At 52.1% G+C, this 19,009-nt stretch overlaps 1 protein-coding gene across 3 annotated transcripts in view; it reads left to right on the top strand.

The window, feature by feature from the left end:
• Window positions 1–19,009, top strand: part of SEPTIN12 (septin 12) — an 89,942-nt gene that overhangs the window by 51,779 nt on the left and 19,154 nt on the right. For all 3 annotated transcript variants that reach the window (XM_039492578.1, XM_039492576.1, XM_039492577.1), the window contains exon 3: window positions 14,082–14,276. In XM_039492578.1, the coding sequence (XP_039348512.1) occupies window positions 14,082–14,276 (195 nt within the window). The remainder of the gene's footprint in view (window positions 1–14,081; window positions 14,277–19,009) is intronic.

Here is a 19,009-nt window from a genome sequence, read left to right as displayed (position 1 = left end):
TCTGGGGGAGAAAGGGAACCAGGCATCCCTCCCAGCTGGGGGTAGAGGGGCTCTGGGGGAGAGAGGGGACACAGGCACCCCTCCCAGCTGGGGGCAGAGGGGTGAGGGGGCAGAGATGGGGCACAGGCACCCCTCCCAGCTGGGGGCAGAAGGGCTTGGGGAGACAGACAGGCAGAAAGTCAATTCCCCCCAGGTAGGATAGAGGGGCATGCTGAAGGATAATCTGCCCTGATGTGACTAAGAGGGGTTCTCAGGGGATTAGAGAAGAATTGCCCCTCCCCAGGCTGGGATGAGGGAAGCCCCAGAGATCGCCGGTCCCCTCCCTGTGTGGCCCTGCAGGGGTTCTCATTCAGCTGCTGGCACTGGCCTCACCCCAATACTCCATTTGAACAGTGTCAGTGATTAACCACCTTGAGGACTGAGCAAAGGTTGGGGGCTTTCCCATTGCCACACCCACCTCCTCTAAGGTCACAGCCCGGAGGAGCGAGCTGCCCTCCCACACTGGTGGGTTGGGGTGTCACCCTGCTGACTCACTGCAGCAGAGGAGTTGTGTCCCGCACCCAGGACCCCAGCAGACCGAAGGGGCTAATTAAGCCCCTTACTGGGAGTGGTGCATTCAGAAAGGATCTATGACCTTTAGCTCCTCCATCCCCTCCTCTTCATGCTCTAGGTGAGACTGGGATTTGCTCTTTGCTTGGATTCTCCCTTCCCTCCCTCCCCCCATTGCTGACACCTGTAGAGTCTGGGGCTGGGTTGTTTTGTTACCATCAGCAATTGGCTGTTGGGGGCAAAGGGTGTTGTTGCAGCCTGCACAGGTGCTGCAATCTGTGAGCTCCTTGGGTGAGTTGCTCCATGGGCATGAGCGAGTGGGAGTGGTTGGGCTCAATGTCTTTCCCCCTTCATCATCCTCCCCTATCCTTTGCCCTCTCCCAGTCTTTTCCCCACCTCTGATTTCTCTGCCCTTCTCTCTTGTCACCCCCCTCCCTGATTCTCTCTCCTTGTGACTATTTAGTCCATCCCAGGACTCGGAAATATGTACAGTGATACTGGGCGGTGGAGTAGGTGGGAAGTCCAGGAGAACCACCTGGGGTATAAAGTAGGGCTGTCAAGCGATTTAAAAAAAATAACCACGATTAATCGCACTGTTAAACAATAATAGAATACCATTTATTTAAATATTTTTGGATGTTTTCTACATTTTCAAATATATTGATTTTAATTACAACACAGAATACAAATTGTGCAGGGCTCACTTTATTTTCTATTACAAGTGTCTCCACTGTAAAAAGACAAAAGAAATAGTATTTTTCAATTCACACAATACAAGTACTGTAGTGCAATCTCTTCATCATGAAAGTTGAACTTCCAAATATAAGATTAGGTACAAAAATACTGCATTCAAAAATAAAACAATGTAAAATTTTAGACCTTACAAGTCACTCAGTCCTACTTCTTGTTCAGTCAATTGCTAAGACAAACAAGTTTGCTTACATTTACGGGAGATAATGCTGCCTGCTTTTTGTTTACAATGTCACCTGAAAGTGAGAACAGATGTTCTCATGGCACTGTTGTAGCCGGTGTCGCAAGATATTTATGTGCCAGATGTGCATGCTTCAGCCACCATTCCAGGGGACATGTGTCCATGTTGATGACAGGTTCTGTTCCAAAACCATCCAAAGCAGTGCGGACTGACGCATGTTCATTTTCATTATCTGAGTCAGATGCCACCAGCAGAAGGTTGATTTTCTTTTTTGGTGGTTCGGGTTCTGTAGTTTCTGCATCAGTGTTGCTCTTTTAAGACTTCTGAAAGCATGCTCTATACCTCGTCCCTCTCAGATTTTGGAAGGCACTTCAGATTCTTAAATCTTGGGTCGAGTGCTGTAGCTATCTTTAGAAATCTCATATTGGTACCTTTTTTGCGTTTTGTGAAATCTGCAGTGAAAGTGTTCTTAAAATGAACAACATGTGCTGGGTCATCATCCGAGACTGCTATAACATGAAATATATGGCAGAATGTGGGTAAAACAGAGCACGGGACATACAATTTTCCCCCAAGGAGTTCAGTCAGAAATTAAATTAGCGCATTATTTTTTTAACTAGCATCGTCAGCATGGAAGCATATCCTCTGGAATGGTGGCCAAAGCATAAAAGGGCATATGAATGTTTAGCATATCTGGCACGTAAATACCTTGCAATGCCAGCTACAAAAGTGCCATGGAAATGCCTGTTCTCACTTTCTGGTGACACTGTAAATAAGAAGAGGGCAGCATTATCTTCCATAAATGTAAACAAACTTGTTTGTCTTAGCAATTGGCTGAACAAGAAGTAGGACTGAGTGGACTTGTAGCCTCTTAAGTTTTATATTGTTTTGTTTTTGAGTGCAGTTATGTAACAAAAAAAATCTACATTTGTAAGTTACACTTTCAGGACAAAAATTGCACTACAGTACTTGCATGAGGTGAATTGAAAAATACTATTTCTTCTGTTTATCATTTTTACAGTGCAAATATTTGTAATCAAAATATACACTTTGATTTCAATTACACCACAGCATACAAGATATATATGAAAATGTAGAAAAACATCCAAAATATTTAATGAATTTCAATTGGTAGTCTCTTGTTTAACAATGCAGTTAAAACTGCAATTAATCGCGATTAATTTTTTTGAGTTAATTGCATGAGTTAACTGCGATTAATCAACAGCCCTAGTAAAAGACTCTCCTTGGTGTTCCTTCCAGGTTCCATCATCTCTGTACCAACAGAATCTCTACTCCTCTGCCCTCATTCCTTCCCCATCTGGCTCCTGGGGTGGTTGACGCTTGCTGCTGCACGTGATGGTTTCTGTATTGATGGAGCGGGAGTGGGTAGGGGAGTGCGGGTTAGACAGTCCCAGTTTCCTTCAGTGTTGTCACAGCTGGTAGCAGTTACTGCCAGAAGGCACTAGGATGTTTCAACACTTCCTGGAAAGGCCACCTTATCCTATCAAGAAGACAGAGGGCACAGGCTTGCTGGATGGTATCCTGCGTGCACATGGATGTGTGTGAAATAGTCACAACAGCATTCCATTCAGCTTCCAGTTTGTGAAAATGGCCAGATTGTCAGTAACCCAGTCCTAATTCTGAGGGAAACCCCGCTTTCTCTGAGCGACAGTGAGACATTTTCCCCCACTCAACCATTGCCTTGGCTTCTTCATCTTTGACTGTCAGCATTAGAAATTACACTTGCCCAAAGATTGCCGGCTGCATCGATGTACGGGAACATTTGTGTCTTTGCATGTGTTGGTGCAAAATCCCCTTCCCTCCCTCCTGTTCCTGGTCATTGCGTGAACAGTGACACAGCCTCTGGCAGTGCAAAGATGGAACTTCTCGCACAACATAACTCCCTGCACACATGCTGAGGCTACCCACTGGCCGTGCTCGACAGCCCACCACCTCTAGCTTGTTTGCTGTCGTACTGCATACATGGCTGTCCCTGTCTTGCACTGTACCTCTGCTCTTACTGCTTTTCCAAGAGTCTCATGAGAGAAAAAGCACCTGAATCTACAGGAGGGGGCGGGTGAGGACTGGGAGACTGGGCAAGCACCCGCAGCCCAGGGTAAATACCCATCAGCATGATGCCCTGTCTGAAGTGCTCTGCTTTGTGTTCCAGGGCTGTAATGTTTGCTTGGAGCTGTGAGAAAGTGGAGAACTGGGAGCCGTGAGCAAACAGGGCCTTGGAGGAGTGGAATTCCCCTCCTCATGGCCGGGTCTCTCAGCACCCGTGGCACAATGGCAGGAATGCAGCCCGTTCCTCTGTTGCGCCTTCCATGCCAGGAGACGCCAGCGGGTGGCTGAACTTGCCTGCCATTCGCTCGCCAGCTCCCGCCCTCATCCCCAGGTCCGACTCTCTTTCTTTAAACCTTTTCTTTGCTCTTTTCTTTCCTTGCCCCTCCCAAAGGCCCTTCCGCACGCTCTCTCCCTTTGCTGCTGCTCATGGAGATGTGTGGCAGGGGCCGAAGTGGGGTGAGCTGCGGTTTAGAGGTTCAGAGGCAGGATACTGTGGGTTGCAGCTGCAGGGTTTCTGTGTGTGTCGGGGCGGGGTGGGTTAGTGGTTATTGTTGTCTGAAAAAGTCACCGAGTCCAAGCCCAGCCAGGCAAATGTCAGGCTATAAACACATTCTGCAGAAAGCTTCCTGCACAGAGACCAAACCCGGGCTCTCCCTGCTGCGGTGGTAGGAAGGAAAGGGCCTCAGAAGTCTGACAGAGCAGCTGGGAGAGGCCTAGTGTCTGCCTAGGAGAGGACTTTCCTTCTGCAGGGTGCGCCATCTTCCCCCGGGTGTTGATCCTGAAGAGCTCAGCAGCCTGTTTTCAAACGCAGCTGCCATGGCACGTCGGCGTGCCAAGCTCCAAACCAGGCTCTTCGGGCTGGAGAAGAGGCTCCTGGTGGGATGATCTCGGAAGCACCTTGGTCGGACGCAGGCTTGGTGCTGGTCTCTCATCCTGCCTTGCCTGGCCCTATCCTTGCACCCCTCGCTGCCCTGCCGCTTCCACCATTCGCCAGCCCACCTTGGAACCCCTCCTGGTGCCAGTGACGTTCCCCTCCACCCTAGGCTCTCGTTCCTATGGCAACGAGCTCAGTACAGCTCAGCACTCTTGATAGGAAGCTGAAACCACAAAGCAGGAAGCGCAGCATCGGTTTTGCCAGCACCCACTCTGGCCTGAGCGTCATACGCGCGAGAAGCGGACGGCTCCCTGGAGCAGCCCACGCGTGCACGGGGGGCTGGAGAGACTGCCCTGCTCTGCCTAGGAGGTAACCATCCTCGTCCTCTTTCTAACCCCGCTGCCTCGGGGGGGTCGGGGTGGAGGCGGTTGTGGACCGTGTGAAACTGGACTTACGATGAACTGCATTGGGTTCCCCCCGAGGCCTCTGCAGGGCTCTGGGGGGTTGGCCCATCTCTGTTTGTGGCATTTCTCCCTCATGCGGTGGCAAGCTGAAAATTTGGTCTAGGCTACCCCAGCCAAGAAGGCTCTGAGGCATGAAGCCCAGTCAGCAAAGAGACCCGTTGACTGCGGGTTGCTGCTCGCTTCCTGCAGCCCTGGCTGGCGTACAGTGTGATTTCCGTGTGGTCTGAGATCCCTATAGGACTGTATAGGTAATTCAGGCCTGCTGCTACCTAGCTGTGAACCTGTGCCCTTCATTCTCCTCTCCTCTACCCAGACCCATCTGCCCTCCACTGAGCTCATGCAGCCAGTTGTGCCTTACTGGGTCTGCACAGGTGCAGTGCATCTTACCTGGCATGGTACTTCCTGGTACATGCAATGTCCAGGTGCAGTGAGCCTGCCATGCAGCTGGAGAAGACAGTGCACCCAGGTGCAGTTTGCCTGCTGTGCTGCCAGGTACACCCACCAAGCGATCTGTCCTACCATACTCTGCACACACAGGTGCAATGTACTCCTGCATGACGCAGGTATGTCCTAACATTGCATTCACTCCAGTGAAACACGGCAGCCATTGGCAGAGCAAGTGGCATTCTAGAACTGTCTGTAGGTCGTCGGGGTGGTGGAGGACCAGCGGTGATGGGTCAAACACATGCCACTTCGGGGTGAAGGTGGCACTTGCTGGGGTTTCCTGTTTCCTCAAGTCACTAGAGAGCAGCTCAGCCTTTGATTCTCCAAGTTCCCGCCGCCAAGCCAGCCCCACTGTGTGCTGCTCGCCGGCGGCGCTGGGGGACTCTCTGGCAAGTGTTGTTTCCTTGTTCTTACCTCTTTCACACTGTCACTTTGCTGGCATGTCCTCATCAGTCTTGCCTCCTGCAGCCGAATCCCTATAGCATGTCCTGCTCGTGCCCCGTATTTCCGGGATGTGGCTGGGACTGGGGTGTGGTTGTTTACACAGAAGGTTCACGCTGTTGGAACCAACTGCAGATAGAGGTCCTTAACATCAGCTCCTGCGCACATGCTCCCCTCCCCCATGCCATCACCAGCCCTACCAGCACGGGGGAGGCTGGGATATAGGCAGCTTGCTGGGTGTTTGGGGTGGGAGAAGTGCTTCTGGCTGACAGCTACTCCGGGGATGCCAACAATGAGCCGCCAGAGTCGAGCGCCCTTATTAAAAGGGATCAGGGAACTTGGGCTGGTGCGGGGGGAGCTGATGCAGCAGGGAAGGGGCAGAGCAGGACTCTGACTTTCCCCAGTGGCCTCACGCGGGACCCTTGAGCCGAAGCAGGTGAGGAGCTGAGCCTCAGCCAGTCGGCCATCGAAGTGCGCTGCAGTCTGAGCTCCACAGTAGGAGCCGACATAGGGTGACCAGACAGCAAATGTGAAAAACCGGGACAGGGGTGGGAGGTAATAGGAGTCTATATAAGAAAAAGACCCCAAAATCGGGACTGTCCCTATAAAATCGGGACATCTGGTCACCCTAGGCCGACATGGTCCATGTGCTTCTTTGTTGTGGCACCAAAGCTACAGGGCAGCCCAGGGGCTGTTTTCTAGTCCAAAGCTCACCTGTCGACATCCTGTATCAGAGAGCATGGGAAGCCACCGAGACTGGATTCCCCCTCGGGAGGAAGAGGGTGGCTGGAAACTTGTGCCCTGCATGGACAGAACTGACATGCCTCCCTGTGAGCAGCCATGCCAGGAGCGGGCCCTCCCTGGAGTGTCAGCTCTTCTCTAAGCCCAGCCACGCTGCCGCTCCCAGCCAGGCTGGCTCTGTACACTGAGCATGCCCGGGCAGTGGGGCAAACTTCTTGAATGGGTTTGTTGCTGAAGGAGGGAATCCCGGGGGAGGGGGCGGGGAGGATTATTACCATGCGGGTCATGTGTGACAGCCTTGATCCCTGTGGGGGAGCAGGCAGAGGGGAGGGGACTGTTCTGTGCACTGACACAGACCAGATTGGAGCCCCGCTGCTGCACTCCCGAACCCGCAGGAGAGGGACTGTCCATGCCCCGCGCTGCCCATGGAGCTGGGGAGCGGAGAGCGCCCTGCACTGGCTGCCTTGTAGCCCTGGGCTGGGGATCTCTGCACCTCACAGACGAGGTAGGACTCAGACAATGGAAATGTTGGGGGAGGAACTATGGAGGTGGTAGACAAAGAGCTCAGGGAGGAGGAAAGATGCTGAATCTTCTCTCTGTGCTGCTCACCAGCCCCTTTGTCTCTGCCTCCAAGCAGGCGGGAGTCCTGGGCCCTTCCCTGCTGTGGGTGAGGGGCAACCCTGCTCCATGGGCTGCTGGGGTCTAACGGGCAGCCCTTGAGTAGCTCTGGAGCCATGATCTCCCGCATGCTGCTACCCTTGGAGTCACAGCTGGGAGATAGGTCCAGTGGGGGGCAAGCGGGGCTGAAGCCTAGCTTGTAGAGGGGTTACATTGTGGAAATCTCTGTGCCCCTGTGTGCATGCCCAGACAGGTGCCTATGTGAGGTGTGCATTGTGCACAGGTGGCTGATTACATGGCTGGGGATGCTCCCTCACCAGGCCTTGGAATCGTAGAGCAGCCTAGTGGGGGCCCCATGCTGCCTGCCATCTGGTGTCCTCAGTGTCCTCTCGGGGCTGTCAGGTCTCTGAATCCCGTGATTGGTGTCAGGGTGCAGGGAACGCGTCTGCCCACTCCTGCTGCAGTGTGGTTCCCAGCCTCCCCCAGGGCCTGGGACACTGGCCTCTCTCCCTTTGGAGATGCTCATTTAAGATGGCTCCACAGCTCGGTCCTTACTGCTATGAATGCCCGTCTGTCCTTCTACTGCCTGAAGATCCATGGAGGGGGGGAGTCAGAACAAGTCCTGCCTGATCTGCAGGTGCGAGCAAGTGAACGGAGCATCCTGTAGTTTTCCCACAGCCACCTGGCATCCTAGTAATCTAGCCTGCCCCTGGAGACTATGCACTGAGATGCATGCTTGGAATTTTGGTGTATGGGTCTTAAGATGAGGACAGGGGACAACATGTTTAGGTAGAGCAAGAAACCCAGACCCTGGGCTGGAATTCTCGCCTGGATTGATGACCTGTGCTGGTCTGCCATGCTAGGACTATGGAGCCACCAGGCATTGTGGGCTGGCCTGGTCCTTATTGTCTTTAAGGCAAAACTCAGCAGCCCTTTGGGTAGCCCCTCTAACAGGACTGTTTGGCTGAGATCAGAGTATTGGGGGAGTGGCTGCTGGGGCTAGCGCGAGACCCCCAGAAGTGGAGCTGGGCACTCATGGGGGTGAGAGACCAGCAGGTTGCCTGGGTGCGGGTTGGGATGGATGGATTATTTACTTATTTCTTCTTCTTATCCTTGATGGTGAGTGCGGGGCCATGCTGGGCACTGGTCTGCATGGAGAATGTTGGGCAGGACAGTTGTGGGACTGGTGGCTTCTTATGATGGACATTGTTGGGGGGTTCTTATTCAGGCCCCTAGCTGCCACCCCCCCAGTGAGCACCTTTGGGCAGTGGAGAAGGTTGAACAAGGCTGCTCTGCACTGGCATATGGAGGACCCAAGGGAATAGTTGGTGTGATGGCTTGTGCCCCTCACCCCTGTGGTGTGCAGAGGAGGGGAGACAGGAGGAAACTATCACACTTGTCAGTGCAAGAGGTGTAAATCAAAGGAAAGACATTTGGACTCAATTCCTTTGGCGTATCAATTCCCAGGAGTGCAAGGTGCTGGCGAGCAAGGCTCTGGTTCGCTGTTTGGGCTGTTGAATGCTGAGTTGCTGGCTAGTCCAGTTAACGCCATCCTTGATTCGATAAAGGATGAGGCCCCGTCTTTGTGTGCATAACCAAGATGACCCTGCAGGCACCTCGTTGGGGCTGTAGTCTCTGGCTGGCTACTATGGTAGCAATGAAATAGGCGAGGGCTAGCAGTGCTTGATGATTGTAATGTCCAGGTAGATGACAATTCGGGCATGGTTCAGATTTCCGTGACTGCCAGGACAGCGATTCGACTGCTTTGAGTGGCTGTCAGCTCCTTTGAAAGACTGGCTATGTGTTGGGTCTGGTTTTGAATTGGGAGCGCATGTTGGAGGAGGCATGGACACTACCCTCTGGCATGGACCATCCGTGGCCTCTTAGTTTTGAGGTTGGGGCACACCACTGACCGATGGTACATCTCCTATATTTAAACAAGGCGATCGAGCAGATGTGTGCGTTGGGATAACTCTGGTGGCTTCTTGATATCTGACTTGCTGGCCTCAGTTAATCAAGGTATGGGATAGGAACTGAATCAGTTGAATTCACTGATCTCCTCGTAGCAATGGAGGAAGACAAGTTGTCTGTGCCAGTTCTCTCAGCCTTGTTGTCAGCCTTTGATGCCATTGATAATGAGGTTTTTGCTGATGTACTTGCAGATCTGAGGGAGAGGATCCATCATTACCTTTCAGAATAGCAGTGGGAAGTCATTCCTCTGCCCATGAGGTTCTCTTGTGAGGGATCCCAGTGACCAATGTTGTCACTGCTTCTGCTCCCTGTGTATATGAGGCTGCTGGGAGAGTTAATGAACAGGCCTCAGATTGCTGATGACCCCTAGCGCTGCATCTCTCACCTCTGAGCTGAGCAGAGCAGAAGAATGAAATGCCCAATGGCTAGATGAGCTTGGGACTTAGAGCTTCTCTAAATACAGAAATTGTTCTGACTTAAACTAAAGTTGTGATGATAAACTGAGTTAGTTAAACCCACAGGTGCGAGCTAACACAACGTAAACCAAGTGTAGACTAACATGAGTGTCCACACACAGTGATGTACCCATTGAAAGTAGCGCCTTGTAGTTAAACCAGAGCAACCCTTCTGTAGGCCAGGCCTTTGATGGAGGCTTACCGGCTGTGACGCAGTCCAGAGAAGAGAAGCTTGGCCTGGGTGAGGGACCGTGTCTGTCAAACAGGTGCCTGAGTTTTGCGCAGTGTTAGATCCTGGGCCATGCCTGGATGTGCCTTTGGCCAAGAGTTCTGGTATTTTCCTCTGCACCTGGCTAAGTGAATGTGACCTCTTGTCTCTGAAGCAGAGTCCTTGCCACTAGTATCCACACCCTTGTCACCTTGAGGCAAGACTGCTGTAATGTGCTCTGCATGGGGCTGCACCCCAAGACCATCCAGAACTTGAAGTTAGTGCAGAATTCTGCAGCCTGCTCCGTACTTTCATAAGTCGGTGCTCTGGGATGTGTACTGGCTTCCAGGTGGAATTCAAGGCATTGGGCTTAACCTAGGAAGCACTATATGGTCTAGGACCTGGAAACCATGTACTGCCATAGCTGAGATCTGCTGTGGTGCTTGAACAAGTATAAACGAGGGAGCTACCAACAGGATGTTGCCCAAGAGGTGTCCTCACTTTTGGAATCCGCTCCTTGGACCTGCCAGAGCAAGGGCTCTAAATCCCAGGCACTCAGCCAAGCCCATCTTTGTTTTGGGAGGGCGTGGGCTGAGGTTTGGAGGGGCTTCGTGGCTGCATATGTCTGCCCAGCATTTTGTATTGTGTGGTTTGACTTGTGGTAGGCACCCAGAATGTAGGCTGGGTATTCAAAGGTCTTAATTCTCTGGCAGGTGTGTTCCCAGCACAAAGTGCCACCCATGATGATGGGTTAAGTGGCCCTTGTTGGCACAGGGACTGACTGGCCCAGAGTTGAGGCCCATCGATGAGATGAGGAGGAAGCGTGTGCTGCTTTTGCCCATGCTGCACCTTTTCTGAAGGTTGTGGACAGGTTCAGAGCTGTTAATTTAGCCTGTTCCAGGGAGCTCCCAATGCTCCATGCCAACGTCTTAGAAGTTTGGTGGCTCCTATGCATATGTTTCCCTTCCCCACATGCCGGCCATCTGGTTTCAGTCTGACTCTGAAATCCAGTGCAAGCAGCTTTTCACACAGCATTTGCATCTGAGCCTGAACCAAGCTGTTTAAAAAATCCTGACCCTGCCTCAGTGTGAAATCTCTCCTGACTCCTGCACCAGAGTGCCTGGGCTAAGCTTGCAAGCTCCTGGGCATGCCCCAAACCCCTAGACACATCTTGCGAGCTTGTCACTATTCAAGAAGCATGTGTTGATGAACTCTGAGCCATTGTCCCAGCCTTGGCTGTGTCTGAGAGGTTGCCAGGGCAGTTGGAAAGAGGCGCTTCTCTGTCCACATCCCCTCTTTCTCCCACTGTGTACAACCCATCTTCTGGGAGGGAGCCAGATCCCACGCTACAACTGGATAACAGGGCAAAGGCTCAGGAGTAAAACTGCAAACGCCGCTCAGTCAACCCTGTCCCTTTCCCCCTCTGCTGCAGCAAACAGCAAAAACTGTGCCAAGTAACTGGGGCCACCGCTGTCCTGTGGCATGATCCCTTTGCTGTGTGGTCAGTGGTGGTGCCACATTTGTGCGATGGCTGCTACTCTCTCTCCTTATTCTGTATCTGACCCATGCATCATTGTAGATAGAAGGCCGGTGTTTGTAGAATCAAATGTTCACTTGCTATGGCTTGGCATCCTGGGTATAAATTAAAGCTGGGGGTGTCTTCTAAAGCAACTCTGAAGCAAAAGCAGGGACTGTCTCTTTGAGTCTACGAAGTGGGGAAGGGAAGGTTGGGCCCAGGGTTAGGGTGCTAGCCCAGCAGTTGGCAAACTGGGATTCAATGTTGTGTTCTGCCACAGGCTCCATGTGTGACCTCGGTCAAGTCCCTTGGCCCCTCTGTGACTCAGTTTCCCCATCTGTCGAATGGGGATAAGAGTAGTGCCCTACTCACAGGGTAATACATTAAAGATTGTGAGGTGCTCAGATACTATGGTGAGGGGGGCATATTAGTGCCTTTGGTAGTCAGACACAGCACCTAGCACAATGCGAGTATATTGAAGGCATCTCGGTACTACCGTAATAAAAGTAATATAAGCTTCTCCGGAATCCAGTGGTGACACGTTGTACAGATTACAGGCGCATTCCTGTGTGCCATTGATGGGAAACCTTTATTGGTCCTGCCAACAACCATCACAACCCTTCTGCTGGTCACAGAGCCACAGGGGTCTGAGCTTGGGGCAGAGTGTGGGAGGTGTGCTCTCTAGTCCGTCCTCTGGCCCCAGAGGAACTAGCTGCTGCCTAAGCCTCTGTTTCCACTTGGACTTGATGATAGAGTCTGGGACATTCGCCCTCCCCCTTTGTGTATGTTACCATGGTACGTCCGTTCTCCTTAATGTGACTAGAATGCTGAATCTGCGAACCCAGCTGTGGCTGTGTGGCCAGCTGGCCATGTGCCCTGGCAGGGTGAACTCATTCAGACCCTGACCTACATGTGTTTGTACAGCACCTAGCGCAGCAGGGCTCCAATCTTGGTTGGCAGCCCCTACGTGCTACCATAACGCATGTAATAAATGAGTCAGGTTGTGCTTGCTGCCCGGTAGCAATGGAAAGGCCCAGGTGAGAATACCAGTCTGCCATGTCAATGTCAGAGCAATCTGTGATTGGATCCTCCTGGGCTTCCACCAGCCCCCTTCCACCCTTTAACCCAGTCTGCTCCCCTCGCAGTAGCCAATCAGATTACACTGCTGACACCCCATTATCGCCAAGTTGCAAAGTGGGTTCCTGTGGCTTTTGCACCCCCTGGAGAATCCACCCTTGAGCATCTCCCACCCACCCTGTAACTGCTGCTGCACTCAGTGGGCTGGGCTGCTTGCACGTGCTGTGGAGTCCTATCAGGATAATCATGCCAAATTCCAGCACTGCCCGCGTGTTGGAACAATCGTGTGCCGCCTGCCCAAGCGCTTTGGGATGCAGCCTGTGGTGGGATCGTTGGAACTAGACTGAGCACAGCCCTAGTAAGTCATAGTGGGGAGAATGATCGAGGGTCTCCCATCTAATGCAGAAGCCGCGCACAACGGAAAGGGTTTATGGCAGGGTGTATTTTGGGCCCCTTTGTGGGGGTGGTGACAGAAGCAGAGCCTCGTGATTTGACGTAGTTCTTCTCACCCCAAGCCTCAGACCCCAACCTCTAGATTTACCTGCTAACCCCTGTCTTTAGCTCCAGATATGTAAATACATGCTGGCCCCAGAGACTGTCTCCAACCAGCCAGGCCCTGCAGAAAGCGTAAACGGGAGTTTCACTTCCTCAGCGATTTTTGCAAAATGAATGTTTTCAGACTCCTGAGCTGCAAGCTGGAGCAAGGCCTGAACCGGGGCAGTCTCTGACCCTCTGCACTTACAGGGTGCTTTGCGATGCCCCATTTGTTCTAGCGTGCCAGTGGCAGGGCACGGTGCATGGAACTAAGAGGATCCTGCCAGACACCGCTGCCTGTTTCTCTGGCTGGGGCTGAGCTCAGGTGGATTCCGAGCAGGCGGGAGACTGACAGAGCAAACACACAGGCTGCGGTCAGACCTGTACCCCCTTCAGGGTGGGTATCTCCTGGAAGCCTTCTGCAGCTTCGGCCTTCTCGTCAGGGGACTCTTTGCTGTACTGTAGGATCCCAGATGGTGCAGCACAGCCCCCCTGCTCTGCCATCCTCTCCTTCACTCTTGGAAGCATGGTAGATGGGGGGCAGCTGTACAGCTCCTGGAGGACAGACGGGGAAACTAGCTGCAAAGGTCCAGGTCATGAGCTCATCAGGAGAGGTGCCCGTGGAATTCCCTTCTCCAGTGGTGCTAGACCAGGGTGAATTTCATAGCCCAGGCCAGGAGAATGGCTGTGACTTTGAGCTCCCCGTCCAGTCTGGAAGCCTGATGGCTTTCTTTATTTAGGGAACTGAAATATGTTTGCAGCTGAGCATGCTCTAGAACAGTGGTTCTCAACCTTTCCAGACTACTGTAGCCCTGAAGCCCGAGCCCGGGGCTGCAGCATGTGACTTACCTTTTGAGGGCCCCTTGTGGTGTGGGGCCCCGGATGATTGCCCTGCATGCCACCCCCTAATGCCGGCCTTGCACTTGCCCTGCACCCCCCTAAACCCATCCTATGGCCCCCCCAGATTGAGAAGCACTAATCTAGTTGAGTTGAGTTCCCCCCCGGGATACGTGTGCCCCTGGGGGAGAAGCACTGCTCTAGAATGCTTATTAACTCATTGATTTTTGGGTGCGGGGGTTGGCTCTAATGATCTTCAGATGATTTCTAACCTCAGCACATTTGTTTGTTTTTGTTTTTATCACTTGGTGAAGCCGCCAAGTATCTAACTCAGGAATCTCCTTCCCCTACCAGGGAGTAGCCCGGAGCCAGGGTGTATCAGCATGGAGGGGCAGCCAGTCCAGCCAGCGCCCGAGGAGACGCCCCGCGACGCTAATCCAGCCAACGTGGGGCTGGAGCTCTTTGGCTACGTGGGCATCGAGGCAGTGCTGGATCAGATGAGGATCAAGACCATGAAAACAGGCTTCGAATTCAACCTCATGGTTGTAGGTGAGCGCTGGGTTTAACTCCCCCTGGTGGACTGCTCCCCCTCTCCCTGGGCTTTGCAGAGGGATGCTGATGGGGGTGCTGTGGTGGGGAAACCCACACTGCTCGAGTCCCAGCTGGTGCTGTCACCCGGTGCCCAACCAGGATCTAACACCATTGCTGTGCTCTGCAAACATGAACCATGGCTCTGTTTGAGGGAGGGAAGCACAGGCAGCTGACAAGCATTCCTGGCCTGTGTCACATGGTGCCACGCAGCCCCCAGCTTAGAGCAGCAGTTCTGATGATCCTGCGAAGCTGGCCAAGGGCAGAGAGGATGCCTGGGATGTGGTGTTAACACCTTCACGGTAAATAAAGGGCCCTGGCCCAGCTCAGGTGCTTCCTCCTGGACTGAAGGCTGCAGCTTTGCGTGTGGTGGGGCGCTCATTCTTCTCTCTCTGCTGGGAGATGTGTACATCCCTTGCACCCGCTGTCTGTGGGGGTCATTCTCTGGAGGGTCTCCTCTCTGCTGTCTCCTTCTTTCAGCTGCTGGGATGTCGGGTGCTAGTTACCCTCTCCCTCTGCATCCATCACAACGTGACATCCTCTGTCCCTTTCCACCTAGCAGGGACACTTCCTACTAGTTCCTACCCCCGTCCAGGACTTCAGGGTTCCCAGGCCTTTTCTGGACTCACGAGGCTGATAAAAACACCCGCCACTGTGCCAGGCCCTGCTCAGCTGTTGTCTCATTGTCAGCTGAGCCATGTTCATGTGGTCTTATTTCAGCTTGCATCGAAATTGGAAGGGGAGCAAAGGCGTAGGAGAGGAATGATCAGTTTTTTCAGACACGCAGAGAAATCGGAGCTCAGGGGGCTGGGAGGGGAGAGGAACTTAGACACGGTGGTGGGGTGGTGGTAACCAGGTTGCAGCAGCCTTCCCAGGACAGCAAGTTGTATTTTCATCTTGTTTCCTTAATACTGAGGTGGGGTTTGGGGGCGGGGTAGGAGTGGGGAAGAGTGAGGGGGCGGGCTTGGGTAAGGTGCCCATGGGAAAGGTGTCTATCTTGAGAGGAAAACCACAATGTGAAATGCTCTGCCTGTCCCCGGCTTCCTTAAAGTGCGGCTCGCAGACAGAGAACCGAGAGGGAGCAAGCTGGGATTACTGAGTTACTGTCTCAGCTCGGATAGTCACGAATGTGCACGTTGTGCTATGAACTGAATGCCCAGCTAGTGAGCTCCAGGGATGCTGGCCCTTGTGCATGCATGGCGAGTCCTGTTCAGGCTGCCACGGGGAGTTGCCCTGCCCGCCGGTGGTGCACAGTGTGGGGGGAGGCCAGTGAACTTGAGGACGGTAATGTGGTGGTGTCAGAATGAAAGAAATAGCTGAAATCCTGCTGCCTAACTGCAAACTCAACGCGAGCCCTGATGGCTTGACCTGGTTGGCTCTGGTATCTCAGGGTTTTGCTCTCTGCCTACGACAGGCCATGAAAAAGGGAAGCGAGAGTGGGCAGAGTGAAAGCAAATACCCAGCGTGGGGAAGATGGCAGAGGGGTGGTCCCATTTCCTGGATTATGAACTCTGCCGGGTATGGGCTGTGCAGTTGTGTAGCACCTAGCCCAGAAGGCCTTTGGGTCCTAGTGCAGTACAAATTAATAGCTTTGGGGAGCTTCTGGCCCAGTGCCTGGCACTCCACTGATTTCAGCCTAGCTTTGACTTGACTTGCTGTAGCTCCATTGATTTCAGTAAGTCACTGTCGCTTTACCCCGGCTGAGGATCTTGCCCTCAGCAAAGAGAACCCTGGGTGTGCTCCGCAGCTGGAAAAAACATGTCAAGAAAGAATCAGCCGGGGGAAGGGCTGGGATTGGTTAGATAACAAAAGTGTGTGCACGCAGCGGGAGCGGGGAGAAGGGCTGGGAACCCGAAAAGCAGTTCAAAGCGTTCTCAAGGCTACGAAATTACATGCGGATTTCTTCCCCGGGAGAGAAGGGCACTTGTATGGAATTCCTGTGGTGCCTGCGTACTCGGAGAGAGACTGCCAGGGGCCAGAGGGGAAGCCAGAAGCATTCACATATCATGGGCTTAAACCAGGGTCAGCGGGCTGCACTTTCCAACGAGGCGTCTGGATGAAATGGAGCTGGGGATGAGCAGGCTGGGAGCCAGAACAGCTCTCTCCGGGCGGGGCGGAGGGAGCGTTACAGCTCAGCAAATGGATCCTAATAACGGGGGAGTGTGACCATCTGGCTAGAGAGATAGTGAGGCTGGAAATGAGAAGGAAGGGCTATGAATAGAGCAAGCAATGGGAGAGTCAGATCCCAGGATGGGCCCTGGGTCACTGCATCAAGGATGGCTGTAGAAAGTCCAGCTGCGGGCTAACTGCAGCCTGCACTGCTTGTCTTTAATCCGGAGCTGAGGTCTATAGAGAGTACTGGTCTGAGCGGGCATTGCTTCCGCAACCCACCTGGCTGCGCCGTATGCTAATCAGGAGTCTGGGCAGGCCACGCCTCTGGAGTAAAGATGAGGCGACTGCAACAGGCTGTCATGGGAATGAGGTGCAGCCCTCACGCTCCCCGCAAGGTATCAGTTTGCCCCTCAGCTGGCCGAAGGTTGACTCTGACTTTAGGAGGGAGGACAAAAAGGCTTCCCCCGGCCAGGCGCTGAGCATCCTTCTGTAAATTGCCACGGGCACGCAGGGGCGAAAGAAAATGCAGGCCTGTTATTTACCAGGCTGCACGTGGCAACAGACTATATTGGTAAGGGATGCAAGGAGAGTATGGGTCACGATGCAAACTGCAGACACACACACAACTAAAATTAATCAATTTAAAGTTTTATTGGGGATAATTACAAGGGGTAAGGGAGCAGCGTATGATTAGCTAATAGAGTTAATAAAACTTAAAACACACAATGACTAAAATATCTATTAACAATATTTATAAACAAAGATGCAGCATTTAGTAATAACCGATACTTACAAATACAAACCAACGCATAACGACCGGCAAACGTAGAAACTCTGTTTGATACACGTGAGCTGAGAGAGAGGCTTCGAGGTGATCAGGCTCGGTTACGGGTGTACACAGGATACACAGGATTCGTTTTTCTTTCTCCTCTCCCTGCCTGCACATGGCAGGCAGGCCTAAAGTACCAACTATGACATCATAGAAGTGTCATAGGGGACGGGGCCCAAAACCTGTTTGTGTTCGTTTCTGATTGGCACAAGCAAAGTTTACCCCAAGTAGGGGAGCAGGTGCCTTAAAGTCTGGCTTCGCCCCCAAAAGGTGAGGAAATGCATATTGTGTTAGAATGCGTTCAACACTGAATGACAAAAGAAGAGGCCAGGGCAATACCGGTATGGGCAAGTTTTACAGGATGCAGACAGGAACTCATCTCAACACCTTCCTCCCCTTCCCATCAGCGAGAGCATGCGGCATATGGCTGTGGTAATGTCGGGCCCAGACGATAGGCTATTAATACTTAATATCTGTATTGTGCTAGCACTCCGAGGGCCTAGATTGGCCCTGTTGTGCTTGGCGCTAGATTTGAGGACCTGGGACAGAGACGCTCTGTTTTTTTCTGACCTGTGAAAGGGAGAGGCAGAGTAGAAACAGGTCAGCCCCACATGCCAAAATCACCAGTCAGGCCTTGAAAATCATGAGATTTCAAAATAATATATTTAGGGAGGGTATTTGCCGTCTGGCTTTTGAGCCTTTAGGGGTCACTTTTTCAAGCTTTTCTCTGCTGCCATGAGGTCTAGGAACTTAGTTTTTAATGACAGCTGGGATTCCCATGTGATCACATGGCTCCAGGAGCTGGAGCTTTAAGAAAAATGAGACTTGTGATAAAATCATGTGTGTTGACAACACAGGGCCATAGCTGTTGATTTTTGACACCTGGTAGGAGGCAGAGGCAATGACTATAATCCACAGATGTGGATACTCAGCACCCGAGTGAGACCAGTCGAGGGCCTGATCATTAGGATTCAGCAGAGCCAGTTTTGGACAAATGTGGGGAAATGCAGGGTGAAATCCAACTGGATAAAGCAACAGAATGGGGAGGACGTAGGGGAGATGAGGCCAGAGAATTGTGTTCAGATCAATTCTGTCAGTCCCTGGTATGGAACGGCTTTAAGATTCTAGAGTTTGGCACATGGAACAGTTGTTTGACAGCTTGTGAAATCTGTATTTAAAGGGGAAAGAACATTAAAATGACCATATTTAAAAAACGAAACCTCTTCACTTTGTTACTATTAACACCTTAAGATGATTCTAAGAGCAGCAATTGACAAACCCCTATTTATTCTTCACGTAGTTTGCTTCTTGCATTCTACTCACCTCTGACAATGGAACTAATCCATTTCACTCTCAGGCAGTGGGGAATGCAACGGGATGCTGCAGTATCTCTATGAGGCATGTTCAAATCCACCCCAGCGTTTAATGAAAATGTAACAACCATGAAGCAGTTAGGTTTTATTTCATCTTGTTTTTCCAAAACCTAAATGCTGACCTGAGTGTCCCTTCAATTAACAGGGCCAAATCCCCAGCCCGTGTAAATCAGCAGTGCTCCGTTGACTTTAGTGAAGCCACGTTAGTTTAACTCATCTGCTGAGCTGAGCCAAAAGATCTGTTTTCATTGGCGTTCAAGTTTTGAAAATTTGTTCACACTAGGCCGGCCTTTTAATTGAAAACAACCTCTAGTGCGGGGCTACAGTTAGATGAATTTGACTAACTGCAAACTTACCATCAGCCCTCTTGGCTCTTTCAT

Source organism: Mauremys reevesii, linkage group 10 (assembly GCF_016161935.1).
Source record: "Mauremys reevesii isolate NIE-2019 linkage group 10, ASM1616193v1, whole genome shotgun sequence".
Lineage (NCBI taxonomy): Eukaryota > Metazoa > Chordata > Testudines > Geoemydidae > Mauremys > Mauremys reevesii.
The sequence above is the reverse complement of the archived record's forward strand: the minus strand, read 5'-3'. Positions and strand labels throughout refer to the sequence as shown.